This window comes from Thalia democratica, chromosome 3, assembly GCF_965202585.1.
Source record: "Thalia democratica chromosome 3, ktThaDemo2.hap1.1, whole genome shotgun sequence".
In the NCBI taxonomy this organism is placed as follows: Eukaryota; Metazoa; Chordata; class Thaliacea; order Salpida; family Salpidae; genus Thalia; species Thalia democratica.
The window spans coordinates 51,843,604-51,871,527 of NC_139167.1; the positions used below are offsets into that span (position 1 = coordinate 51,843,604).

Sequence of the window (27,924 nt, forward strand, 5' to 3'; positions counted from 1 at the left end):
AAAAATAAAAAATTGTAGGAAACCAATGTAAAAAACTTAGTTTATGTTATTGTGTAAGTCAAAACATTTAAAAACATTAGCGAGCTAAAACTTTACTTGGATTATGTTTTGGTATGTGTCAACAAAATCAAAACTTAATATCGATTAAATCAAAACAAGTTTTAAGAATATATTTCAACCAAAGTAAAAATAAAATAAAATTTTGCAGCAGATTGCTATGCCTAAAGCACAAATGTTGGCTTCTGAACTCAATCTAATGTGATCAAATTTTATTTGGTTTCTTGTGCGTAGCCGCGAGCCTTCTGCGCAAGTCGCGAACTCTGTCGATAGTGATCTGGTTGTTAGAACTCACATCCATCCTGCTGCTATCATACGTCCCTGTTGTTGTAAAATTTGAATTTATTAAGTTTTATTTAGTGGTAAAACTTTGTATTCAATTTTATGAACAGTTTTATACTACAAGTCTTTCATTTTAATATTTATAATTTTTAGCATTTTCTATTAAGCAATAGTAAAGCAGTATTTATTTTAAGGCAAACTTACATTTTTATAAATTTATGTGGACAAAAATATCATTTATAGTTCAAAAATACTAAATTTATTTAAGTTTATAAGGAAGTTATAACAATTTTTTCAAAGCATAAAGCTACAAAGTGCAGAAACTAACAAGTGCTAGTTTCAGATGAATCTTGTTCTATTTGCTTGTACGAGTTCATATTGCTTATTGCTGTCGTTCGATCTCCGCAACTGCTGAATATCGGCACCGAGTCGTCTGAAATATTACTCCTTGATATGTCACAAACACAAAGTGGAGTAGAATCCAAAATTTTATTTTCATAAAAAATTCTAATTATTTTTTTGTTTGAAGTTTATCATACTAAAAAAACATTTCATAAGTAATTGTTTAACCGTTGATTAGATCCAAGCCCGCATGTTGACTCGATTTAAAGCTTTCCAGTTTATTTTTTAATTTGTCTTCATTTTCCCTGGCTATCTTTTCACAGTTTCTCAAACTTTCTCCCTGAATGAGTTTTTTTCTCCGGTCGTCATTATCGACTTGGACCTCGTCGAGAAATCGGACTCTTTCACTCCCTCGCGCGATCTGTTCTTTCTGTTTACAAAAAAAAAAGTTAAAATATTTAACAACAAGAGTTTAGTTTGCAGTACATGCTCAAAAGTTCTTTAAGTTAAAGATTTAACTTATATTTAGTGACCACACTTAACAATTTTTTATATTAGAAAATAAGTTAAGTTTATTAATTAACATTTTTTTAAGGTTCTCAAACAATTACACACTAGAAAATAAATGTTAATTTATTATATTTAAAAAAACTTCATTTGTTCAACAATATTTTTACTTAAAATATTTTGAATTAAAAAATGCAATATATTTTGTTTTTAAACAGTCTGTCATTAGTTGGTTTAAACCAGGGTTTCCCAAAGTGGGCGATATCGCCCCCCTGGGGGCGATTTTAGCAAGTCGGGGGGCGATAATTAGTAAGGGGGCGAAAGGGTGGGCGATAACTAGTAAGGGGGCGAAAAGGGCGCGATTTAAAAAGCTTGGGCTGTCATAAAATTTTTACTTTTTATATTGCCATATTATTAATTTTAGCTTGCTATTAAATATTTTACCCTGAGGTAAAACTAAAAAAAAAAAAGTTTAGAGAAAAAAATCAAGTACTTATGACTCCTACTTTCAAGTAAATTACATATTTTCATTCATATATTTTCTTATTTAACAATTACATAGATCATAGACGATCGGAATCCCTCTCACCATTTTTTAACCTGACATATATCTTATTTTAGATCATAAATGGTTTGTAAAAATCTATGTTATATATTATTAAGTTTCTAGGTAAACTGGTAACCCTGTATACTTTTATTTTTGTTGGAAATATCATGAGGTGATAGTTATATCACCACATCATATTTCCAATTGTTTTTTGAAAAGTCACTAGTTAGACTTAGAAATAAAACTATACAGAGTTGCCAATTTACCTAGAAACCTGGAAATACCTTGAATTTGACAATTTAGACAGAAAAAACCTAAAAAATCTGGAATTTTTAACAATTTCAACATATAAAGTAGTAAAATTTCGATTTGACACAAAAAAGCTATCATATTGATAAAAATATGGATCCCTTCGAAACAGATCTTTTTGAATTAAACGACTTACAGGAAACCTTCTCAGACTTACAAACTAACCTTGAACTTTAAGTAAATTTTTACAAAGAACGAAATGAAAGCTTTTGGACTCAACAAAACTAAGGCAAAAGTATCCAATCATTTTAGAGGAATTTAGATTGTTGTTTATAGTTTTTCCTTCTAGCTATGTTGTTGAGAAAGCTTTCAGTTCAGTTATCAAAATCTTGAGCAAAAGATCTAATCTAGATATTTTTAAAGGAGGCTTTATTTTACTGATTAAGAATCAGATTAGAAAAACTTGCAAGCAGTCATGAACCTCATCCTTCACATTATATTAGACTTCAGTAGCAGACATTAATTCATGAAAGTTTTTTTACTTTATTTGATCTTTTAAAATACTTCTTATTTAACCTGGTTTGTATTGTATTTAAGTAGTCGTTTTATAATAAAAATTTTATCAAGTTATTTATTCTACAACAGGTTTGCATAATGCCTAATAAATATTAATTACGGTAGACTTCCTCTTGAGTTCGCACTTTTTACCCAAAAAAAAGTGCACATTTATATTTTCAAAAATTTAATTTAAATAAAGTCTTTTACTAACTAAGTATTAATAAAACAAAAAATACATATAATTTAATAGCTTATATAGATCTATTTTTTTATGAATGTTTGTTTTATGTTTTAGTTGATTTCATGATTATGCATAACGTTATTGCATATAACATATTTAAATTTATCATTTTGTAACAAAAAATGGTAATAATTTTTGAGTTTCTACTTTTTGATTTTGTTTAAAGTGCGAACTCAAGCGGAAGTCTACTGTATTTATTAAATGGTTTATGTTTTAAATATTTAAATAATTTTATTTTGACTTAGTTAATTTTGTAGTTTATATTTTTCGTTTTACATTACACGAAAAGTTTTTATAACATAGTGATAAAAGTATTTGTTTAAAAAAATTATTTAACCTAATTTGTTATTACTTGTTTAATCTGTATAAATAAAAAATCTTGAAAACCATTAAAAATTTTATTTCAAATTTTTTTTTTTGGTTTTAAAAGAGTATAGATTAGAGGTCTCTATTTGAAATGACTTCAAATTTTTCATTTAAAAGATTCTTAAACTCAATTTTATTTTCTAACTTAATTTATTTCTGTTAAAAAATCAATATATTAAGGAATTTTAAACTACTAATACAACTGTTTTTTGTTTTATCTAAATTTCAATATATTAGCAATAAGAATGTGTTGTTTATTTTAATAGATCAACACTAGCTTTTAGTTTTTCAGTAGTTTCTTCTGGTAAATTATTATAGGCTAATAACTAGAGAAAAAATAATTTTAAACAGTATTAAATAAGCCATCAAAAAGACTGCTACAGTTACAAAACAAAATTTTAACCTTATTAAAAGAAATTTAATCGATTACTTTCTGTTCACAGAATTAACTGTAAAACTTTTGATTTTTTTTTTGAATTTAAATTAGGAAAAAAGAAAATGTTAAAACTAAGGTTTAGTTTCCTAAAGTTTTTCCAAGTCAAATACTATTTAATGGTATTCTACTACAAAACATATAGTTTATAAAGTTTAATATTAAGTTTTTAACTTTATAACTAACTTGCTTATAATATATCATAGCATTGAAATTAATAACTTTACTGCATTAACTGAAGCTGTTGATGAAACCACTTTTCATGTGAGATAATCAACCAGTTGGTCAAACTTCCTCAAACTACATCAGAAATTATTTTTAGTATTTATTTTATTTTTTGTAAAATAAACTATTCATTCTTTTATAGTTTTTTAATCTCTGGTATAGTAATTTTAGAATATGCCTATTTATAAAATAATTTAAGTATTTTGTGCGGCTTAAATAAGTTACTTAGTATTAACTTCTAAATGTCCGAAATTCGTTATATGAGAGATTATTATAATGTCAGGTTTAAGTTAAGATTTCAGGTGGGTAACGTACAGTTAAGATCCAGTCAAATTTCGACCCGCTAAATAACTTGAAAACTAATTGTGCAAAAAAAAACAAAGTTTTTTGATACTTTTTAGTTTTTTGATACTTAATATTTTGAAATACACTTTCAGTTTGGTTTTCAGTTCACAATAGTATTTCCTAGATCACAATAATATTAAATCATTTTATTACAACTTTGCTCGAGTTTTTTTATTTTCATATATGTTGTTTTTTTAAATTATGCAGCCTGCAATTACATTTTTTTAACGAGTTGAAACTTGAAAAGATTTTTTAGTAAATATGAATTGCTGACTACAAAAGTTGTCCACCACTACCCTAAAAGTTTCATTAGTTTCAAAAAAATTCATATCTAAACAGGATTGATTACAGATTACACAAGGCTTTTTAAAAATTAAGTATTTTAATACACTTTACTGGGCTTATAAGAAAACAAATGTAACTTATTTTCTCAAGCTCTGTAAACTACTTGGAACACAGCCCAAAAGTGCGTGCATAAGAAGTACCAGACTAAATTACATTTCGAACACATTTTTCAGGCTCAAAAGTTTGTACTCAAGAGTAAAACTATTTTGTAAAATTTTGGGAGCGATTATTTTTCAAATTTCTAAAAAGGGGGCGATTTTGAAAATGAGTTTGGGAAACCCTGGTTTAAACAAAGGTATCTAAACACTTGGCATTAAAAATTCAATAAATTTAAAAAAATAATTATGAACTTAAAATAAATAAGAAAATAAAACCTAAATTATTTAATAAATAAGTTTAATAACTACTTTTATTATAAGTTTTACGACTTGTAAAAAAGTTTGAAAAACAAAATCTGTATTAACAAATTTCTAACTATATAATTACATTTTTATGTTCCTAATGGGTAACTGTCTAATTTCCACAAGCGTACAAAATTATTGCACGAGGGCACAAAATTGCAAAAAGATAATATTGCACGAAGATACTTTTGCACGAAGGGTCACTTTTGTACGACGACACTTTTGCACGAGCAGAAAATTTTGCACGAGTTATTTTTTTTTCTATCACTGTTACCCCCAACCCTTACACTCGGTCGGTAACTTTTTTTTTAATAATATTTATTATTTTTTTAATATAATAATTTTTATTACTTATTTTATATTTTTATTTTACTATCACTGTTACCCATAACCCTTACCCTCGGTCAATAACTTCATTTTTTCTTTTATTTTCTATTAAATCTTTTTTTTTTCTGTGCTCTCTCGTGCAAAAATGTAATTTGTGAAAAATTAATCCTTAATGCAAAATCGTCTTCGTGCAATTTTGTTCCCTCGTGCAATTTTGTGCCCTCGTGCAAATTTAGCTTCCTGCAATTTTGTCTTTGTGCAATTTAGACCCGTTCTCGTTCCTAACACCTTTTAGGTTCAAGATTCTTATAATTAACTGCGTCTAATTGCTATGTATCCTAAAAACTAATACTAGGAATTCTACATTTACAATGTTTATATTTGTAGTTTACAGTTAAGATTTACCAAATTCTCATAAATTTTGAACATTTTAGCGAAGTAATTCTTTATTTTTGACTTTATTGAAATTTATGACATTTTTTGTTTTGAGCTTAATACTAAAAACATAAATTAATGTTTTGAACCATAAAAAGTACTATTTTCTTTAACTATTAGCTCAAAGCCAAAGAGATTCGGCTGAAAGACTAATATTATTGATTGTAATTAAAAAAGTAAGCAATAACTTAAAACTAATTTGACATAAAATAAGAAAGAAGTTAATTATAAAAAACATTTATTCAAATTAAATAAAAACCACCAAACCAACTCTCAGTGATATGACTTGTTTAATTTTGTCCGCATTCTCAACCTGCCTATCGTTCTCCTTGTCGTTCTCAACGACGGAGCAGGCGAGATTCTTTTCTCTTTCCACGTCATTTTCAATAAGTAGCTGCATGACGTCATTTCTGTGGTTGATGGCGTTCAACTCCAGTTCCGCGCTTCCTAGCTCTTTTTGCAATTTCTATAGATACAAACTAGTCAGAAAAAGGAGCAGGAAAGTATTAATCAAAAAAACATAAATTACTAATCAAACAAGTTATGATTTTTTTGTTGCATGATATTAAGCTTTTCAATAAAATTGGTTTATACTGCTTTTAGTGGTGTAACTACAACCCTTTTGACAAATAGGTTTTAAACGACAGAGTATAAAACATTAATACTAATGAATGTAGTATTGGTCATCTGAAGCAGAACTGTAATTTAAAAAAATAGTTAAATTTATTCAAATTTTATTCATAAAAGATTATTTTCATCAACTGTAGTTATTTAAGTAGTTAGTCTTAAGGCTATACTTTTTTGCAACAACTTAACAGGTTTGTGTTTGCTAGTAACATTTTGAAATAAATAATCACTCTATCTTATAAAGCTAACTTTAATAATGATGTATTAAATATTTATATTAATTTTTAACTTGCGCTTCAGTAAGATCAATTTTGTTGCTGTTTTCCTTGAAATGTTCGTTTTGATCTTCGAAATTCATCATATTTTTTCTCCTATACACCTCATCTTTCAACTTCAAATCGTGTTCTGCTTGTTTGAAAGCCATCTATAATGAGTTATTGTTGAGTTAGTATGTAAAAAACATTAACTTGATAACTTATGTTCATAACGTTGGCAAAAAAAAAGAATAAATTTTAATGAAAATGAAAAAAATTAAAACTCATTCTCTTATTTCTTATTAAAAAACATTCTCATTCTTTTAAATAGTATATACAGTGTTAGTCTAATTTAAGTATTCATACCATTGTTTACTCACAGGGTTGCCACTCGTTTTTTCAAAAATTTTTCTAAGTTTTCTAAATTTCTTCCATGTTTTTAAAAGTACACATTTTGGGTCCATTTTTTGTTTAAAGTTAAGTTTAAGGTAAGAAACTATGTTAAATAGTATAAAAACATTGAAAAGATACTGTAAAGCTACTTTAAATATCTTTTTAAATAAAAAAAATTTTGATGATGACAAATTTTTTTTATTTATATGATAGATTTTATAAGTCAAATCGAAATTCAACCACTGAACATGTGGAAATTATTAAATTTCCAGGTTTTTTAGTTAACTTTGTTCAAAGTACCAGGTTTCTCCAGGTTTTTTTTTCAAAATTTTCAAATTCCAGGTTTTTCAAGGTTTTTCCAGGTAAAAAGGCAACCCTGTATTTAGGTACCTTGAAACTTAGTTAACGTTTTTGTTGGAAATTGTTAAACTGTATAAAATATAATTTTTTACCTAACTTTAAGCTAACAACCAGGTATTTAGTTTCTATGTTATTTTATTTTTCTAGACTTTCGTTAATTAAACTGATCTTACTCAACTGTACTTCGATAAACTTGACTTAATGTTTAATATAAAAAATTAATACTAATTACAACTAACATGCTGCTCGAGAGAAGCTTTTTGAATTTCCAATTCCAGGTTTCTTATATCAACTTCATCAATTGCTGCTACTTTCTCTTGATCGCGTTGAAACGCCTACAAGTTTTGAGATTTCAAGTACTCACTTAACTTTAATAACAAAAAAAAACTTTAAAATGCTTAAATTATTTGCTTAAATTAATTAAGAAACATCAAATGTTATTACAAGAACATGTATAAAGCAAAGATGTTATGATTATAAATACTTTATTAAAACAGTAGTCCTAAGATAAATGATGCAATGGGTTGTTTTTAACTACTAAACTTAATTATGATAGAAACTTTGACTTTAAAGTCTTATTATATTTCTTAATGCTATTTAATATATAAACATAGCAACAAAGATTTAAAACTATCAAAAAGCTTCAAACTGACAGTTATAAAAAAAGCAACTTACTATTAAGAAACAGTTAACTATTTGCGCGACTTTTATACAATTAATAACAAGCTATTGTGTACTTTGAGTTTTTTACAAAATAAATTTTGTAACAGTTTGGAAAAAAATCAATTAGGTTTTGAAGTAGCACAAACAAACTTTTCTTTTAATTTCATCTTCGATTCTTTTGATTTGCACACTTCTAACACTTTGCTGATGATTGACAAATCTCATTCTTGCTTTTTCAAGAAGTTCCAACTCCTTTGTCTTTAATTCTCGTTTCATTGCAGTTAACCTGTAGAAATTTAAATTTTAACAGCAATTTAAATGAAACACACAACTTTCAAAATGTATTAATTTTTTATCTAAAAAGCATGCTTTTAGGTGTTTAAATTCATGTTAAAAATACAGGGTAGCAGAAATATTTAAGTATATAAAACACTTCTTAATAAAAACAAAATTATTAAAAAAAAATTACAAAATTCTAAAGCAAAAGCAAAGAAAAAAAGCAAGATATAAATAAAATTAAAACATTCTTTCAAAAAACTTAAATTAAATTAACCAAAAAACGCAACAAAAAAAATTCGAACAAACTTTTTTCTTTGGTTGCTCAACTTTTCCTCCTCCTTTAGCAGCAACTTTCTCCTTTCCTCCTCCGCATCGTCCAAAACCTGCTTGCGGAGGTACCAATTCTCCTCCTCCTGCTTCCTCGACTCCATGCGGAGTTGCAGGTTGTTGGTCGCTTGCCTGTAGGGAAAATAAGTGGTTATATTTTGAATAATTTTTAAATAAAAAAAACTTAAAATTCTGTTTAGTTATCAAAAAAAAAATGATTAAGATGAAAATATTTTCAAAAATACATTTTTAATTTAATTAAAGGAAGAAAAAAAAATTAGTTGCTAGCGTCGCTTGCAATGAAAAAAAAAATAGATTGTCTAATGGGGAAAATAATTGATTTTAGTAAAAATAATTTTCAAATGTAAAAAAAAACTTGTAATTTTGTACTTTTAATCATCAAAGATACTATTTAAATGAATAACAGGTGTGGAAAACATTTTGTAAAAATATAATCGATGTAAACAAAACATATTAGAAAAAACTAGTTTTTAGCAACAATGCTATGTATTTTATATATTTAAAACTAAATGCAAACAAGCTAAAAGTTTTAGAACTAATAAACAACGCTCTGAAGTTTTTCTAAACTAGTTGTTTTAAAAATGTTTAACTACTTTAATACAAGGATTTAGGGTCAACACATAGGGCGTTGGAGCTGTTGTTCCACCTAGTCGAAAATAAAAAGAAAATTTACGAATAGTTTCAGATTTTTGCTTTTTTCATTGAACTTATTTGACAAGTTTGTTTATTTTTCAAAATACTACATGCGACCTTAAAATATTCGATAAGTCGGAGCTGCAAGCTCAATCTGTGTCAGCTCGATTTAAACATATATGAAGTTACAGTAATTTATTTTCAATAGCTTAATGATGGAGCTGCGTGACCTTCAATACCATGTGAATTGAAATCTTGATCTTACCTTTTTGAATATTCACAACAGTGCGAGAATTATAAGAAAGGTAGTGACAAATTGAACTCGAGCAGGACCATATTGTTTTTATGTGATAAAACACAGTTATAATTATTAGAAATTTAAATTTTTCGCACTAAATATTGTTTTAATAGTTACTTTAATTTTTTTAACAAACAATTATTTTTTTACATTAATGAATTGATGTAGTTGTGATATAAAAAGGTCTTGAGTCTTTTTAAAACAAATAAATAAAAACTATGGAGTTTTTTTAATTCTCCGCACCCCCTAACAGAAGTACCACGCGAGCCACTGCAATGAGTTATATTTTTAAATGCATATAAAACAGTTTTTCTATCTAATTTCTCGCAGTAGTGTGTGGAAGTTAAGTAGTTATGCGTAAATTTGTTCGTTTCAAAAGCTAAAGTGCAGCCTTTTTATTGTCTTAAGTTCAAAGATAATTATAAGTTATCTTATCGTTCATTTGATTGTTATCAATTGTAGTTTTAGTCTAGCTTTCATTAATTTTTTTCACTTTATTAATTCGTGTAAACAAACAATAGATTTCATTCGCATTTTATTAATAATTACAGACAATATTTTATCAAAGACGCAGATAAAATATTCTCTTCTATCTGCTCTTATCCGTGAGTATCTCCCTTTAGTTGCTTTTCACTCGCATTAAAATAAAGATTAAAAACAACTTTATATTAAACTAAAATAACGATTTTAAAGTCTTTTTCAATCCTTTTTACAAACATTGAAGTTGCTAAAATTATATTTTTTGATAATTTAATTGTCACAAACAAACTTGCTGACAATTATTTGTCTTTTCGTTTATTTTAAATTAAAAATAACTATATTCTACATTTAGACTAAATAAAACTGTCGGCTAAAATCTTCAGAGCCAAAGCCTGGACCTTAATGTGCCTAGGACAAGACTATAATTTGTATCCATGATCAGACCACGAGTTCTTAGTATACCCAGGCGTTTTTCTTATTGAAATTGGTCAGTCAGTCGAAACTGATCTCAACTGCAAACAGTAGCTTTATGGTATAACATGATGACTGCTTGATAAATTTTGATGGCTGCAGCTCCCTTCGTTTACTACTGACTAACGGGTTTGAGTAAAAACGATGACTGTTTGTTAATGTCTGCCGAGAGCTTATAGGCTGATTATCCAAAAGGTATAAAAAAGTATTGTTTTCTATTCAATTCAAAATATTTCATTATACAAACTAAACAAAATTTAGGTTTAAAAAATTACAGTTTTAGTTTTAGCAATAAAACAAAGCTGTACCCTTAAAAATTTATAAAAAAGTAATCATGTTTTACCATAAAGATACTGTTCGACTTAGTTACAACTGACTGAAGAGTTTCAATAAGAACAAACCCTAGGTATACCGAGAGCTTGTACTGATTATCCAAGTGTTATGATAAAAAAGACTTGTTTAAAATTCATAGAAAAGAATTCAATTTAATTGCTTAAAAACATATCTAGTTGGTGTTAATATTTTACCTTTTGATCTTTACAACAAAAGAGTAGCCTACTCACCTGTCTTTTATATATTCCAGCTCCTCCTTCCTAATCCTCTCTCTTTCCTTGCTCTGGTAATCCACTATGAACTTGGGATACTTGTTGTAAATGGGATAAGTTTCTCCCACCGCAATCGGCTGGAAATCGTCTAAAATTTTTATGGGGTCTATGCTTTTGGGAGTCGTCATGGAGATTCTGTACGCTTCGGCAATGACGGCTCCCACGTCTAACGCGTTCCGATGGTGGTAGAAATACTGTTTGAAGAAATGTCAACGTTTCAATATAGTTTGTTACATAACAAAATATTATACCTAAAAAAGATATTTTGTTATTAAATTCTTTATCTCATGCAACTTTTCTATATACAAACAAAGTGTATAAAACTTAATTTTTTTGTACATTTGTTTTAGATTAAAAAAAAAAGTATAAAAAATGTTGTATTTCAACTATTGTGATTTATAACTTTGAATCAAAAACTTTACCTTGAAATCTTGCAACTCGAGGGTTCTCATCAGGGCCGATTTGCAGCACATCGAGTAGGCTGCCACCAAGTGGTAGAAAAATCCGGGTGGGTTGGTGAAAATGTGGTCGAACAAACGCAACCACTCGTTTTTTGAGAAAACTTCGGAGAACAATGTTTGCATGACGGGCCAGGCGTATACCTGATGCGATTAATTAAAATGTATCTAAAATGAAAACAATAAATTATGAAATATTTCAAACTTTTTATTATGCAATGTTGGACTCAGGCATCAAAACCTGGGCTACTTAGATAGGGAACAAAAAAAAAATAAAAATCAATTAAGTAATATTAAACGCTTTAAAGTAATAACAATAATAAAAAACTAAACATAATTGATAAATAGTAAAAATAGTTCAAAAAAGTTATAATACTTAAAAAAAATATTCAACCTAACAATTTTAGTGCTTACTTTTGTAATTTTGATCTGAAACTAATTACAACAAGTAAAACCTGTGTTGTTACTTCGCATGCAATGAAATGGTTCAGCAAATTTCTGTCGTGATGGGCGATCAGGTTTTCAACTAAACTCATCATGTTGACCGGAGGATTCGGAAAAAACTCGAACCAGTGCTGAAACCAGTTGACTGTGGAAAAAAATTGTTATCTAAATAAAGTATTTAAAAAATACGTAGACCAGTGCTCATTATAATTACTAAAAAACTACCAGTAATAAATTAATTTAAAAAAAAAAGTTCTTTTTAAGTGTACTTATGCTTTTAAACTAAATTAAAAGAAGTAATTACGTTGAGAATAACTAACCAACAAAAGTAGCGATAGTTTCAAAGCAAATTAGGCTGTTGTTTTGGAACAACTTAACAAACGGAAACACAACCAGGGGCAAGTATTCCACTTCTGCAAATATTTTCGACCAATGACCCATTGCTGACAATATTCTGTAAAATAGTATTATTTTTGTATAAAAACTTGAAAGGGTTTATTCGTTTACAAATATAAATTTTAACAAGTTTTAAATGATAGGATGACAAGAGTTTAATTAATTATACTAGGATAATGTATATATACTACAACTTATTTATTTCCTTTTATAAACTCACTTAGAGTATAAATTTAAGGTAACTATTTCTAACTTTTTAGTTTTAAATTATTTAACTCATAACTATAAAAAAGTAGAAGTTATTAGAATATACAAAAAACATATATAAAACACAAGTTAAATTGGACTTTATTCTATATCTATGAGATTAAAAGGATAGTTATGCTAAAAATCTAACTAACGTAGATTCGGTAAAAACTAGTATTCAAAATGAACTTAATGTCCTACAACATTTTATTTACTTTACAGTGTAAAAATAAACAAAATTAAGTTTTGACAATTAAAGATTTTGTTTTAAAGGCCATTACAATAGTTAAACTATGTTTTATTAGAGTAAATTAGTACATGAATCAATAATATTGCTAAAGGTTTTTGTAAAAATAAAGTAAATTTCTTTGTAAGCTGAGATCAAAGCCTTGATTGAATAGGAAAATAGGAAAACTGATGAAAGAAAAATTGATTGCATTTGGATTTAAAAAGAACAATGAATTCCTTACACTCCAGGCTGATATTTGTAGATTAAAAAGTAAGTATAAAGAGAAAAGTAAGAGCATTGAGAAGAGTATTGTTGAAATTCAGAAAGATGACAAAAATGTGATGTCTAGTAATAGAGTTATTTCCTTGGAAGAAAAAATCATAGAGTTAAAAAGAAGTATTTTGGAATTTAAAACAGAGTTTTCTTCCAAATTTGAAAGATTTGAATCATTTTCTACATATGCTGATGCAATGGAAACAATCAAACTAAAACAACTAAAAATAAACATCCATCTCACACAAAAAAATTATTACTCTCTACAAAATGACAAATAAATCATTTTTTAAAGATTATAAAAATAAGTCAAAAGAATATCAGTTAGCCGTAAAAAAATACATCTTGAATATAAATAAAAATCGGCAAAAACCTTATTTAAAAAAAAAAAAAATTATAGTTACGTTAAGTCTCAACTAAAATTAAGTACTGCAATACCCCTTTTATATGACAATAGTTTAGATAAAACAATAACCTCAGATTTTTAAATAGCCTCACTTTTTAACAGAAGTTTTCAAAAATTTTTTTAAAAAGATGATGTCTACCAAAGTTTCAAACTAGCTCAAAAAATAATGTAGTAAAAAGCAATGCTTTTTTATAACTTGTGAAGACATTAAAAATTCTATTAACCACCTAAAAGATAAAATCATTAGAATCCCAGAAAACATCCCTCCCTATTTTATTAAGTATGCAATACCATCAACAATTTTTCCACTTTCATTAATTTTCAATTGCTCTATAGAATTAGCTGAAGTACCAAAAGAATGGAAAATGTCTGTTGTCATTCAGTTCATAAGAAAGGTAACAAACACAACGCGTTAAACTATAGGTCAATATCTTTAATTAACCACTTTTCTCAAATTTTAGAACACATTATATCTATAAAATTTTTAAATTACCTTTCTGACTATAATTTACTATCTGATAAACAATTTAGTTTTGTCCTTAACCGCTCGTCAAACATTTAACTATTAACATGCATACATTCATGAATAGTTCCTTATCTCAAAAACGAGTATGTTAAAGTAGTTTATACTGATATAAAAAAAGTTTTTGATTCAGTATCACACAAACGATTATTAAAAATATTGAGTCAGTATGGACTACATGAATCCTTAGTGAATTGGTTCAATAATTTTCTTATTGGCAGATCACAAAGAGTGGTCATTAATGATACGCTGTCAGACCCTTTACAGGGCGGTGTAATTGGTCCCCACCTTTTTTAATTTACATAAACGACATTAGTTCAAACATTGATATTAAAAGTGGTATGAGTTTATTTTCAGATGATACAAAAAATTTTAGTTAAATATCTCTTACAATCTACTCTAGATAATATCTAAAAATGGTTAAAAACAAAAAAACTCGATTTTAATTCTATTAAATGTAAGATTCTTACAATTAAGAAAAACAAACCGTTTGACCCGATTGACCTACTAGTCAATAAAACTAAGATACCAACAGTTAAAGTTTTTAAGGATTTAGAAATATATATTTCTGAAAATTTAAAATGGAACAAACACATAAATTGTTTATATAATGTTGCTCAAGTTTCATCCAATCAAAAAGTTTAAAAACTAATTCAGCTAGTATTCTGACAAATCTATTTAAAATATACGTTCGTCCTAAACTTGAATAGAATACGCAAATTTGGTCACCTTTTTTATAAAACGACATTAACAAAATTGAGTCTGTTATAACATATCCCATTCATCATATAATGATAGATTGGTTAAACTTGGATTGAGGTCTCTAGAGTATAGAAGATTAAAATTTGATTTATTTATGCTTTATGATATTATTAATGGCAAACATAAGGCTTTTTTCAGTCAATATTTTAATTTTCCCATAATAAATATCAATTAAGAGCAAATAATAAAAAAATTAAATAATAAAACAATTTTAACAACAGTGAGTAACAAGGTTTATTTTTTTGAAAGAGCAAAAACTATGTGGAACAAATTACCACAGGATGTGGTATCGTGTGAGAGGGTGGAACATTTTCGCTTAAAACTAAAAAGATTTAATTTAAATAGTATAAATATCAGTAAAATTCAGTAAATTTTCACAAAAACAATACAGAAAAATAAATAAATAAAATTTTATATAATATTTATCTCAGTTAAATTAACTACATATTTCTTAATTTTTCTAATTGTAATATTAATTAGTTTTATTTCCCTATACCTCCCCCTAACTGAATATAATCTAATTTTATCAATTTTGTACAAATGTTTTTGTAAGTCTTAAGTTTATTATATCAACTAAATAAGTTTAAACTTATTAATGAAATTTTTTAACTTTAACTATGTTTGATGTTTAGTTTATGTTTATTTTTTGTTGAATATAAATGTTTTCATTTTTCTCATTGTGTGTCCTATTTAAGTGGCTCAGGTTTTAATGTCTGAGTCCAACATTACACAATAAACAATATAATAATAAATGTTGCATAAAATTAATTAAAAAAATCATTATTCAAACTATTACACTTATAAATTAAAGTTTAATCCTAAACTAGTGTGACATAAAAATTAAAACATTTTAGTAAAATTTATAATAAAACTGATGTTGGTACTCAAAATTTTCCTATGTGAAATATATGTATATTTAAAATTGAAAACAAAATCGAAACTAGTCTTGAAATTGCAAATAAAACCTAAAGAACCAGCTAGAGTAAGCCTCAGCAGCTTAGATGTGTTTAAACCTTGATATACTCTTAATAAGTTCTTATTCTAAAAATTTGATTAAACGAAGCAATTTTAAAGCTTTTTATAAAAATGTACTTAATAAACCTTATACTTAAAAATACATCTTTTTCCATAGAACATAAAGTAAATGTTGTTGATTAAGTACAATTATGAATTTAAAAAGTTGATTAAAGTAGTGCTGTGATTTAAATTACTTTTCGGTAAAAAAATAACTTGCACACAACTATTAGTTCAAATGTATATAAACATATTATTTTACTATTATACTGTATATAATTATTGTACTAATGATCCGGCTAGATACATTTTAAAATGTTTATATATATAATATAATGAATAAGCAGAACACTTAGGGAGTGAAATTTTAATTACAAAGTTATACAACTTTATACTATTATTTTCATCTATAAGAGAAAATAAAGTTCTAATATTGTTAGATTACAAAAACTTCAGCTAATTCTATAAAGTTTCTGTTTAAGGTTAAATATGAATGTATTTTCATATTTATACACTTTTAGATATGAATATATTTTTTATAAGCTAAATACGAACATACAACAACGAAGATGCTCGTAAAAAATTCATACAAAGCTAGTTAATCTTGTGGACAGCCGTTTATTTTACTTCAATCAGTACTTTTTCTTAGAGTTTAAAAACTTGAATTTTTTAATTACAGATTATTTAAGTCCTGACAAGCCAATTAAATTTTGCTTAAATTTTATATTTTTAAAACGTTTACTATTTGAATTTTAAAACATGCATTAAAGGTATTTTGTATAACATTTATATTGTTAAATCAAAATAGCATAAAACTTTAATTGTTGTTGACATTTAAGTGATAACTTTCTAGGTTTTTGTTATTTATCGTTTAACAAGTAGCAGTGGCACTGTAAAAAATCAAGTTACCACATTTCATAAAATAAGAATGCTTTTTAAAACATCTTGATAACTTTTTTCTCTTACAAAACACTTTTACCTCTGCATGACGCGGGACAGCCTGACACTCTTCACGGGGAACTTTTCTCCCACTGCCATGAACGCCAGGTGGTTCCCCTTGTCGGTCAGCGAGGCGAACGCTGATTGGTTCTCGGGCAGCTGGAGCAGGTGCCGCCAAATGAAGAAGCGGTGGCGTTCCGGGAAAACCCCTTGACCGCGAAGAATGTTGCGCAGCCTCGTCAGGGAAAGCCTGTCGCTGGGTGGCGCGTCCGCCTGCGTGACGTCATAATAGCAACAAAATGTTTGGGATTCTTTTACTTAAAACAAAAGCAGCAAAAACTTTGAAAATTAACAAAAAACTAAGAAGACTCGTTTTCTCTTCCAGACGAAACTTGATTATAAAACCAAATATGCCTGTTTTAAACAGAGTCAAATATATTATTCACAAAAACAGTAAAATATCCTTTCAAATGTGTAAAAAAAAATTCTTATAATAAAATTGTATTTTTTCTAAACTGGATTTGAATTTTAATAGTTCTATTATATAAAAAGTTATTAAAAACTCAATAAAGAATTAGTTAAGGGCAAATAGTTAAACATACTCAGATATAAAGTAAGTTTGTCACATAAATGCATATCTTTTTTTATAAGAATCAGTAACTACTTTATATTTTTAACATACAAATGTTCAATTACCTTAGTTGAATACTTAAATCTGCGCACAGTCATTCTACCACTGGACAATCCGGATGATTGTGACGTAGTGCTTACGTCACAGCTGGAATTGTCTGCTCGCTTTTTACCTTGTTTGACGTTTCTCACAATCGGACCAGGAGGCTGTTTTGATAGAAAATTCAAATCACAATAGTTTAAAATTAACTACAGTACAAGTGGAAAAATTTAAGAAAATTAATTTTATTTTTTCTTAGTATTTATTTTAGACAGTTGAAAATTTAAACTCAATTGTAGAAGCTAGACAAACAATAAACACAAACCACGAATATTTTTTTAAATTATACTGTGCATTGAGAAATGATAAATTGAATGTAAAACATTTATCAACTATATAGTCGAAAAAATACTAATTTAATTATTTTACAAGGAATTTAGTTTACTTTATGCTTAAACACTAGACTAGTAAGGTTTAATATAAGTAAAATATAGTTTTAAACAATAAAAAAAGATCTTATATTCAGTATGTCTTATATTAAAATGTATTTTTTAAACATCTACTTTGTCGTAGTCCTTCATGAGAACTGAAACGTCGTAAACAACGAGGGCGCCGTTGGTGGTGAGACCCACAATAAAATCGGAGGAATTGTCGTTGCTGCAGCATACCCTGGCCAGTTTGTCTTTGTTGTCAGGGGCGGATATTTGAAAGAGTTGGGTGCATGTTGCCATGTCAACGTACCTGCAGACCCCGTCCTGACACAAGACACCCAAAATCTATTATTATTCGGACATTTGTCATGATGGTCGCGTGTTAACTACATACATTTTTTTATCTGTTGATCTAGATTATACTTTTTGAATAAACTTTTAATGTTGCATATTGTTTTTTAAATAAGTTGTGTAATTAATTTATTGAAATTTTAAGCATATGATCAACTACTAAAGTTTTACTGAAGACGGTTTTACTTTAAATATTTAGTAAAACACAAAACTAAAACAGATAAAAAAAGCTTTGCTAGGTAAAACAAAAAAATACAAAGACTTGTTGATGCAAGTGTTTTTACTTCAATCTTTAATGAAGCACAAAAGCTAATAGAATAAAACCTTGTTAGCTGTATTGTCGAAGCGATCACAAAGAAAGTGCACTTGCTTCACCTGACTTACGCCGTTCGGAAGATTAATCACTTGAATCAACTCGTTGGTTGACAGCGAATACAAATGCACGAGCTGGGATTTTCCTGCAGCTACCAACTGCAATCCGTCACTGTAGTGAAAAATAAAAATGTTGGATCATAAATTATACTTATATATATCTAGTACTTTTGTATATACAAATCACATTAAAGCTTTATATAACTTCAACTACACAAACAAAATTTATAAAATTCTCAAATAATACCACTGTAGTAAGCATTATAAAAAGTTGTTGGAATATAAGTTTAACTTCATCAAACTTAAATGTTACTAGACGTAGTAGTACTTTTTTTTGTAAAATGATCGCAGTAATATAATATTTAACATAACACAAAAAGTTTACAAAGTTGGCGAACAAGACCACGCACCTTGTGACAGCAAAAGTAGTGTATCCGATTTTCTTTTGACTGTGCGTGGACAGCTGAAACTTCCACTCGAAACTTTCATCTTCCCACCCGAAAATCGAGTCGTCATTGAAACACGTTATGATCGTAGTTGTAGAAGGAACGAATAAGACCTAGATTGAAAAAATAATAATAACATTACAATTAAAAAGTAAATTATTTTAAACTAGACAGTGTAGTTGCTAAACTAGTACTTCTCCTTAAAAGAAACTTTATCAACTATTTTACATATTACGCTCTTTTAAAACTATCTCGCCCAACAACACCGTTTTACCCACTTCGAGCACTGGAACCTCGATTCTGACGTTGAGCTTCCTGATGCGCCGGAAAGTGTCCAGGTCCCACATCTGCGAGGTGTTCCTGGAAGTCGTCACGCCGCTCCTGCCGCTCGAGTGCACCGATATCGAGCCGACTATGGAGTCGTGGCCCCGCATCCAACTCACCAGTTCCTTGCTGTCTGTTGCGTGATAAAATGTTTTTGATTTATAAAAGTGGTGTAAGTTTCAAGTTGTGTGCTTAAAAATAATGAAAAAGCGCTTCAGACAACAACTTCGTCGATTGAACCAATCTGTTTATAAACTGAACGCACAAAAGTAACGAACGAGATAAAATATGTGTATTGGAATCAAAAAGTTTGTTTTATTACTAAAACTAAATAAATTTATTTTATAACCAAAAGTTTAAAACTTTAGGTTAAAAACATTAATTGAAGTTTAAAAGCAAAGTATTGTGGTAGTTTGATTTAAAATGTTTTAAATAATAGTTAAGTTTATACTTTAGTGTAAAAAAATATATAGACAAACTTAAAAAACTACATTTTTCAGCAAGAAACATTAAAAAAGCTTAAATTTTCAAAAAAATCTCAAGGAAATTTTTGAAACTTCAACAAACAAAATTTTAAATAAAATTTGCAAAACAATTTTAGAATGTGTTAATACAAAGTTTTTCATTGAAAAATATTAATGAATACATCTTGTTTATTAATTGATGTCTTTTGAAACTATTAAAACATATCACATATTGATTTAGTATAATTTTTAAACTATATAGCTTTAACAATTTTCATGCTGAATATCTACAAATAAATTACAAGATTACAATAATTACTGCAGATGCAAACTTAGTTTTTGAAATAATATAGTTGGTTTCGTAAAAGAACTTTTTTTTTGTTTCTTTATGTAAATACCAATGTAAATTTTCAAATAAATATTTCTGGAAACAAAAGATGTTGAAAAATATTTATAAATCAAGGCAAAACAACAGTTTGATAATACCATGACTTCCTTATAACGGAAATTTATAATGATTAAATGTAAAATAATTGTTAACTATATTAAACTTTTTTTCAAAATAATGATTAACTAAAGACTATACGAGCTAAATATACTTACTGATGCTATACTAACTATGTATTAGATAAAAATGCATTTCTAAAATGTTTTATCATTATTAACATTTCGATTAGAAGTAGATCTTAAAGCTATTAGAATTTAAAAACATATTTAAAATACTAAGAATGAACAAATGCTCAAAAATTCAATTTAAAGTTTTACGATTATATTAACCAAAACAATACAATACCTGTTGAGTAACATTTAACAGATGAGTCAGCCAACCCAACTAAATATTCATTTGATCTTTTCAATCCAGTAGCAATGGCTGTACAAGATTGGCCGCAATTTTGTATGTTTGTAAATCTGATTAAAATCACTTGTTATAAAACCTTGACAATCTACCAGTTTATTGAACGACAAAAAAAGCGCTCAAAATATTTGGTCCTAGGACCTGGTGCACGTAGAGCCTTTCGGTTATCAAGTCATACACCACTTGGATACCTTTTAACGTGTTGTCTAAGACCAAAGAAATTAGATAGATGAATAAAATTTTGAAAACATTTTTAAAATTAAAAACTGTATAAAACAAAGCTTCGGTGAAAGATAAACTACTTTAGAAAATTATGTATAGGTTACAAATACAAACTAAACTTTTTAGCAAATAAAAACAACATTCTTCAAGAATATTTCATTTAAAAGAAATCTGTTACTACAAATAAGAGCAAATAATAAAAATTGTAATTTTTGAAAGTACTTTTTTTTTTTCAAAATTCAAAAAAATTTTCTTAAAAATTTCTTATTTTAATCAACACATACATGTTATTACAACACAAAATTACTTTAAAAACAGACTAAATGCTGTTTTAATTCAAACTTTAATGTAAATTTTAAAAAATTATAACAAAATTTCATATAAATTTTAGAAAAAAAAATTGAAAAACATTTACTTGAAGTCTGATTACTTTAGATCTACATAGGGTTTTTTGTTAAGCTTTTAATTTTAAAATTAGACCTTTCTGACGAAAAGATAACAATTTAAAAATGCTGATAAAGTTGTTTTTTTTTGTTTTTTTACAGTTAACTATGTACTTTTAAAGACATTGATAGCTTTACCTTGTTTTTTACAAGCTGATTTTATTTTGTAAAGCTTTATTTTACCTTTGGATACTTTTTACTGTTATAAAAAGCTAAGAGCAACATTTAAGACATAGAAAAAAGTCAAGGAGTTTAACAGCTTCCTGGTAGAAGACACAAGCCAAAAATGTAAAAAAAAAAAGACTGTTTAACTAAAAATCACTAGAAATATCATTTTAATTTTTTTAACAATTTTTATCAAACTTTTATTGTTGGTCCATCAATAAATTTAAATAAAACTTTAAAATTTTGACAAAAATTACTGAAAAAAAGACTTATTTTTTTTACTTTAAATAATTTTTTTTATATGAAAGTTTATAACTTATCTTTTTTTAATGAGATATTACTGAGAATTGAATGTCTCTAGCTCCAAAAACAAAAAATATATAGTTTTTTTATAAATTTGTAAGTTTTAAAACTTAAGTTAAAAAAACATAGGTCCATATGTTTAAATCAGAGACTTTTAACAAAATTGAGTATACCAAAAAACTTAAGGCCATAGGGGGGGGTAGACCATGTTTTTTACAAGTTGATCTTATTTTATAGAGTTTTTACTAAGCTTCAAGATGCTTTTTACCGTTTTTAAAAATTCGAATTAGTTTTTGAGATATGACCGGCCAAAGTCGGGCCGCATAACAGGTTCCTTATGGGGAAGGAAAACTAAAACGGCGAAAAAAGACTAATGCATTCAAAATCTATCTCCTCCTTCATTTTTTAAGCAATCTTCTTCAAACTTTCACAGTCTATTCTTTATACAATAACAAAAAAACGTTATTTGTGACTTTAAAAAATTTCAAGTAAAAATACCTTTTTTTTGTAATTTTATGACAAAAATTAAAAAAAAAAGTGAATTTTCATCAAAAAAAATTTTTTTTTACAAAAAAAAGGTATTTTTACTTGAAATTTTTTAAAGTCACAAATAACGTTTTTTTGTTATTGTATAAAGAATAGACTGTGAAAGTTTGAAGAAGATTGCTTAAAAAATGAAGGAGGAGATAGATTTTGAATGCATTAGTCTTTTTTCGCCGTTTTAGTTTTCCTTCCCCATAAGGAACCTGTTATGCGGCCCGACTTTGGCCGGTCATATCTCAAAAACTAATTCAAATTTTTAAAAACGGTAAAAAGCATCTTGAAGCTTAGTAAAAACTCTATAAAATAAGATCAACTTGTAAAAAACATGGTCTACCCCCCCCTATGGCCTTAATTTAAATTTTGTGTTCAGTAAAAAGTGACTTAAATATTATCTATTATTTATTTCAACAGTTTATTACTAACAAAACTTGCATATAGGAGATCCTCAGTTGTTGTAAACAAAATAAATTGAACTAATGGTTTAACAACAAAAATAAAACTTTAAGATACTAATAAAATCATAATATTATTTACGTTAAAATAGTAATTTAAAATGACAAATTTCTAGGGGAGATAAAAATTATCTCATAAAATTTCACACAAGAGCTAATGATTTTTTTTCTGCAAAATAAAAAAATTTAACCTCCTATAAGTAAGTTATTAAACAAATTATCTGCATAGCAAGTTTAAACTAGATAAAAAAAATATACATCAATTAACAGGTAAAAACTTGAAAATCGAATTCATACTTTGAAATGTATATAAATGTAATCATCTAGTATAAAAAGGTTTACATACAACGTACCTGTTGCTTTCAAAGTCGAAAATAAATATTCCACCCACATGGTCAGCAACCAGCAGCTTGTTTTTACGTTTGAAGAAACAAGCGTGCAAAAACCTCCTTCTCTTTGCTGTCTTGTTGTCCCCAGCTTGGTTGAACACAAAGGAAACTCTAAAATTTTATATTGTGTTTTTAAATAAAATAGTTTTTATGACTGTATAAGTAACTTTTGATTCTTTAGTAGAAAACAACCAATTAAATTAACCTAATAAAATATTTTCATAATGTAAACACTTTCTAAAAATACAGTGTTTAAAAAAAAAGCTAATGAAAAGAAGAAAGAAGTTTAAAAATGATAAAAGTATTTTTAGTTTTAAAACAAGTAAAAAAAAGTAAAAAAAAATGAAAAATTGATCAAGTATTTCTATCTAATGTTAAAAAACCAAATATAAATTACTTATATTTTGTCAATCTAGCAGTTTTTTTTAAGTAAAAAAAATTAAAAATAATTTTTATGATACATATCCATAAAAAGTACAATGGAAATTTTCTTTAACTTAATTTTAATGTTTAAGTTAATAATTAGTTTGATAATTAATCTACTGATGATTAATTAAAACAGAAGAATATTTTATGCTAAGTAATCGTAAATAGTTTAAAAAAACCAGACATATAAAGAAACATTTCATTTTATACCTAAAAGCAGTTTAGTAGCTTAATTGTTGAAGAAAAGTACTTAAAAACTAAAATATTTTCATTAGATCTTTATAATATACAGAGATAGTCATCAAACTTTGGCTAAAAGGTCACATCTGGGCTGCCAAACAGAAGTATATCCCACCTGAGCTAAAATTCAGCTTGAAAATCAACTTGTAGAAAAAAAGTAAAAATTAGGTTTTTTTTTAATATTTTGAAAAAATTGTAATCAAAAAAAGGCTTACACAATATTTTTTTACATCATCTTAAATTTTCAACAAGGTGCTAATGTGATATTTCCATCAGTAAAATTCTCAAGAGCTTAAAATTCAAAGGTTATATATTTTAGAAACTAGCAAGAAGTTTTCAAGATACTTGATATTATGATATTTAGATATCCTATAAAACCTAATACAAAACATTCAATTCTAAATAAAAAGAGTCGATACTTATACTTTTCTGAAATCATTGAAACTTTATCTTTAAGTTCTTGAAGGTCTTATTTTAATTGGCCATTCCTTAGTTTTTGCTATTTGACTGTTTTTTTATGAGCAGTGACATTTCTAATACAGTGATTTTTCATTGTATGTTAAAATGTTTATTCACAGCTTCATACATTAAATTAAAAAGTCAATACTTATACTTTTCTGACAACATTGAAACTTTATATTTAAGTTCTTAAAATTTTTATTCTAGTTGTCCATTCCTTACTTTTTGCCGTATGGCTGTTTTTTCATGAGAAGTGACATTTCTAATACAGTGATTTTTCATTGTATGTTAAAATGTTTATTCACAGCTTCATACATAAAATTTAAAAAGGTCCATACTTATATTTTCTGACAACATTGAAACTTTATATTTAATTTTTTAAAGGTCTTATTTTAATTGGCCATTCCTTAATTTTTGCTATTTGGCCGTTTTTTTATGAGTAGTGACATTTATAATACAGTGACTTTTCATTGTATGTTAAAATGTCTATCACAGCTTCATACATTAAATTTTAAAAAGTTGATACTTATACTTTTCTAACAACATTGAAACTTTATATTTAAGTTCTTAAAGTTCTTATTTTATTTGTACATTCCTTACTTTTTGCTACTTGGCCGTTTTTTTATGAGAAGTGACATTTCTAATACAGTGATTTTTCATTGTATGTTATAATGTTTATTCACAGCTTTATGCTTAAAATTTAAAAAATGGACATGCACATATACTTTTCTGACACGTTGAAACTTTATATCTAAGTTTTTAAAAGTCTTATTTTAATTGTACATTCCTTACTTTTTGCTATTTGGTCGAATTTTATTAGCAGTGATCTTTCTTTTACAATACATTTTACTAAAACTTTCTTCGTTTGATTAAAACTTTTTATTTTAGTATACCAAGTTCAGCAGGTTTTAGCTATTTTTCAGCCGTGTTGATGTAATAATTTAACGAAGCAACTTAAATTACAATACAATTACTATAATATTTATTCTTAAGAAAATTGGAAGGCTTAATTAAGCAATTTAACTATTTAAAGCAGTTTATGTTTCTCTGCACTGCATTCTGCACCCTGAGACTTCACTGATAACATCTATTAAATTTTAGACTAAATATAAACATAAAAGATTTATATTTAAATTGATAAGTAAGTAAACTAGGTTTAAAAAAGATTTTTGGTAAATTTTAACAAGCTTTTTTTATCTAAAACTAATCTTTGTAATTCACAATATGTTTGGCAAAACTAGTTTTTATTAACAAAAATAAAAATTTTACCAAATTCAAAATACTAATTGTAAAACAAGCAAAAAGGTGATAAAGTAATTGAAATTATGTTATAGCTACCTTGGTTGTACACATGTTTAAACAAAATAAAAAAAATCAAACAAAAGAATTAAAGTTGTTCATAAAAACTTTTCATAAAAATTAAATAAAAATTGATCTTAAGAAAACTATTTTTTTATAAAAACTAGTTTTGGCGAACATATTGTGTATAAAAAAGACAAACAGTTCAAATTTCATTAAACAACATGGCTTTTACAACACAATTAAAACACCATTAAATAACTCTGCTTTAAAATTATAATAAGACCTTTAAGAACTAAAATATAAAATTTCAACGTGTCAGAAAAGTATAAAAAGTAACGATTTTTTTAATTAAAAGTATAAAGCTGTGAATAAACATTATAACATACAATGAAAAATCACTGTATTAGAATGTCACTGCTCATTAAAAAAAACTGCCAAGTAGCAAAAATTAAGGAATTGACAACTAAAATAAGAACTTTAAGAACTTAAATATAAAGTATCAATGTTGTCAGAAAATTATAAGTATCAACTTTTTTTTATTTAAAGTTAAAATTTTTGTATTAGGTTTTATAGGATATCTAAATATCATAATATCGAATATCACGAAAACTTCTTGCTAGTATTTTAGAAGCACCCTAATGTGTAAGGATGTAAAGTGTTTGTTTGCATTTTACAAACAATTGTATGTTTAATTGTACTCTGAATATAATTTTTTACTCTTCTAGCTTATTCAAACTATTTCTATAAAGGTACTTATTTATAAATAAATGAAAAATTACTACAATAGCTATGAAATTATTTATTTCACAAACTTACTTATTTACACCTGTATAGTTTGTTTAAAACTTTGAAACTTATGTTTTAAATTTAAAAATTTGGTTTAATTGAAAACAATTTTTGGAGGCAAAAACAAGTATATTATATAATTTTTACCTGTCCTTTAAATACTTAACTTTAAAAAATATAAAATAAAACAAAAACTATCTTTAAGTTAAAAACAAACTCTTGGTGAATTTAAATTTAGGGAACTATCAAAAGTTAAAACTCAACAATAAGAACCACAAAGTGTTGAACTATGAAGTTTAAATTATCAAGCAACTGTTCACTGAAGTTACAGCAAAAATAACACAAACAACCATGTGATCACTACCACCAAAGGGAACCCAAAATTATGAAACAAAGTATTAACAAGACACATTAAAGAAATACATTAACTTATAAATACAGTAGACTACCGCTTAAGTACGCAAATTGAACCCGATCAAAAAGTGCGTACTTAGCAAGGGTAGTGCGTACTTTTTGACGACATAGTGAAATATTAAATTTAGTTGTTTGTTTTCTTTCTTACAACTAGCCACCAAATAATTAAGCCAAATAAACAAGTCTTTTTGTTTTAAATAACATTTGAAACATAATTCTAATCTAGATTTAAAATTATTTATTTTTTCTATAAAAGTTTCTACATAATGCTAGTCAAGCTAAGTTTAGTTAATACATTTATTATAACTTTCCATTAGCTAAAAAGTGTTTGATTTTTTTTATTTGAAAGAAAAACGTTTCAGGACTGTTTTTGTAAGAAAGTTTATATCAGTGGAAACATTTATAGTATAAGTGCACAATTATAAGATGCCCATTATTTTTAATTCAACTTTAGTTTTTTGTTGTTGTTGCTTTTTTATATGTTTATTTTGACTTTATAAAAATGGTAACTAGTTTTTGTGGTTAACTAGTTTTGTATTATGTTACATTAAAACTAGCCTTTCTTTTGCAGATATTCTCAAAGTTTTTGAATAAAAATGTTTAGAAATTTTAGAAAAATTTAGAGAAATTTATAACTATGGATGGAAAGCGTCAGAAAATGACTCTAAGGAACAAGTCTTTAGAAAAAATCTAAGTCTAAGAAAATTTAGATTTTTTTTGTCTTTCTAGGTAAGTGCGTACTTAAGACGAGGTGCGTACCAAAAAAAGTGCGTACTTAAGCGGTAGTCTACTGTACTATTTAACTAAGAATGTTATACAGCTATTTCACTGTAATGACAATAATAAAATTTTTAACAAAATTAAACCTCTGAACCTTTTACTACAGAAACATTCGTTTTAGGTAAACAAAATATTTAAACTAACCCATCTGATAATGGAGAAGGATTTCTCTTCCATATTTTTCCAGACTTTTGCCCACTTATATCATAGTTTTGCATTTTAGCTTAATTAGTAAATTTATAATAATATAAGATAAGACTTCTCAACTTATTTTCTTCATTTATTGGGTTTTCCCTTTTGTAAACTGTTTGTATTGGTACGCTAT

The 27,924-nt window shown here is 26.7% G+C and overlaps 1 protein-coding gene across 1 annotated transcript; it reads right to left on the reverse strand.

Moving 5' to 3' along the window:
• Positions 1–51: 51 nt before the first annotated feature.
• Positions 52–27,924, reverse strand: LOC145832379 (TBC1 domain family member 31-like). Its single transcript, XM_082939698.1, has 21 exons — positions 27,744–27,924; positions 23,157–23,303; positions 20,613–20,728; positions 19,310–19,488; positions 18,996–19,144; positions 18,538–18,697; positions 17,995–18,207; positions 17,458–17,598; positions 16,802–17,034; positions 12,294–12,427; positions 11,985–12,118; positions 11,494–11,673; positions 11,030–11,265; positions 8,543–8,695; positions 8,108–8,243; positions 7,534–7,629; positions 6,577–6,711; positions 5,932–6,126; positions 910–1,111; positions 668–772; positions 52–378 (listed from the first exon to the last, which is right to left on the reverse strand). The coding sequence occupies exons 1-21, from the start codon at positions 27,815–27,817 to the stop codon at positions 263–265; spliced, it is 3,234 nt and encodes a 1,077-aa protein (XP_082795824.1). The 5' UTR covers positions 27,818–27,924; the 3' UTR covers positions 52–262.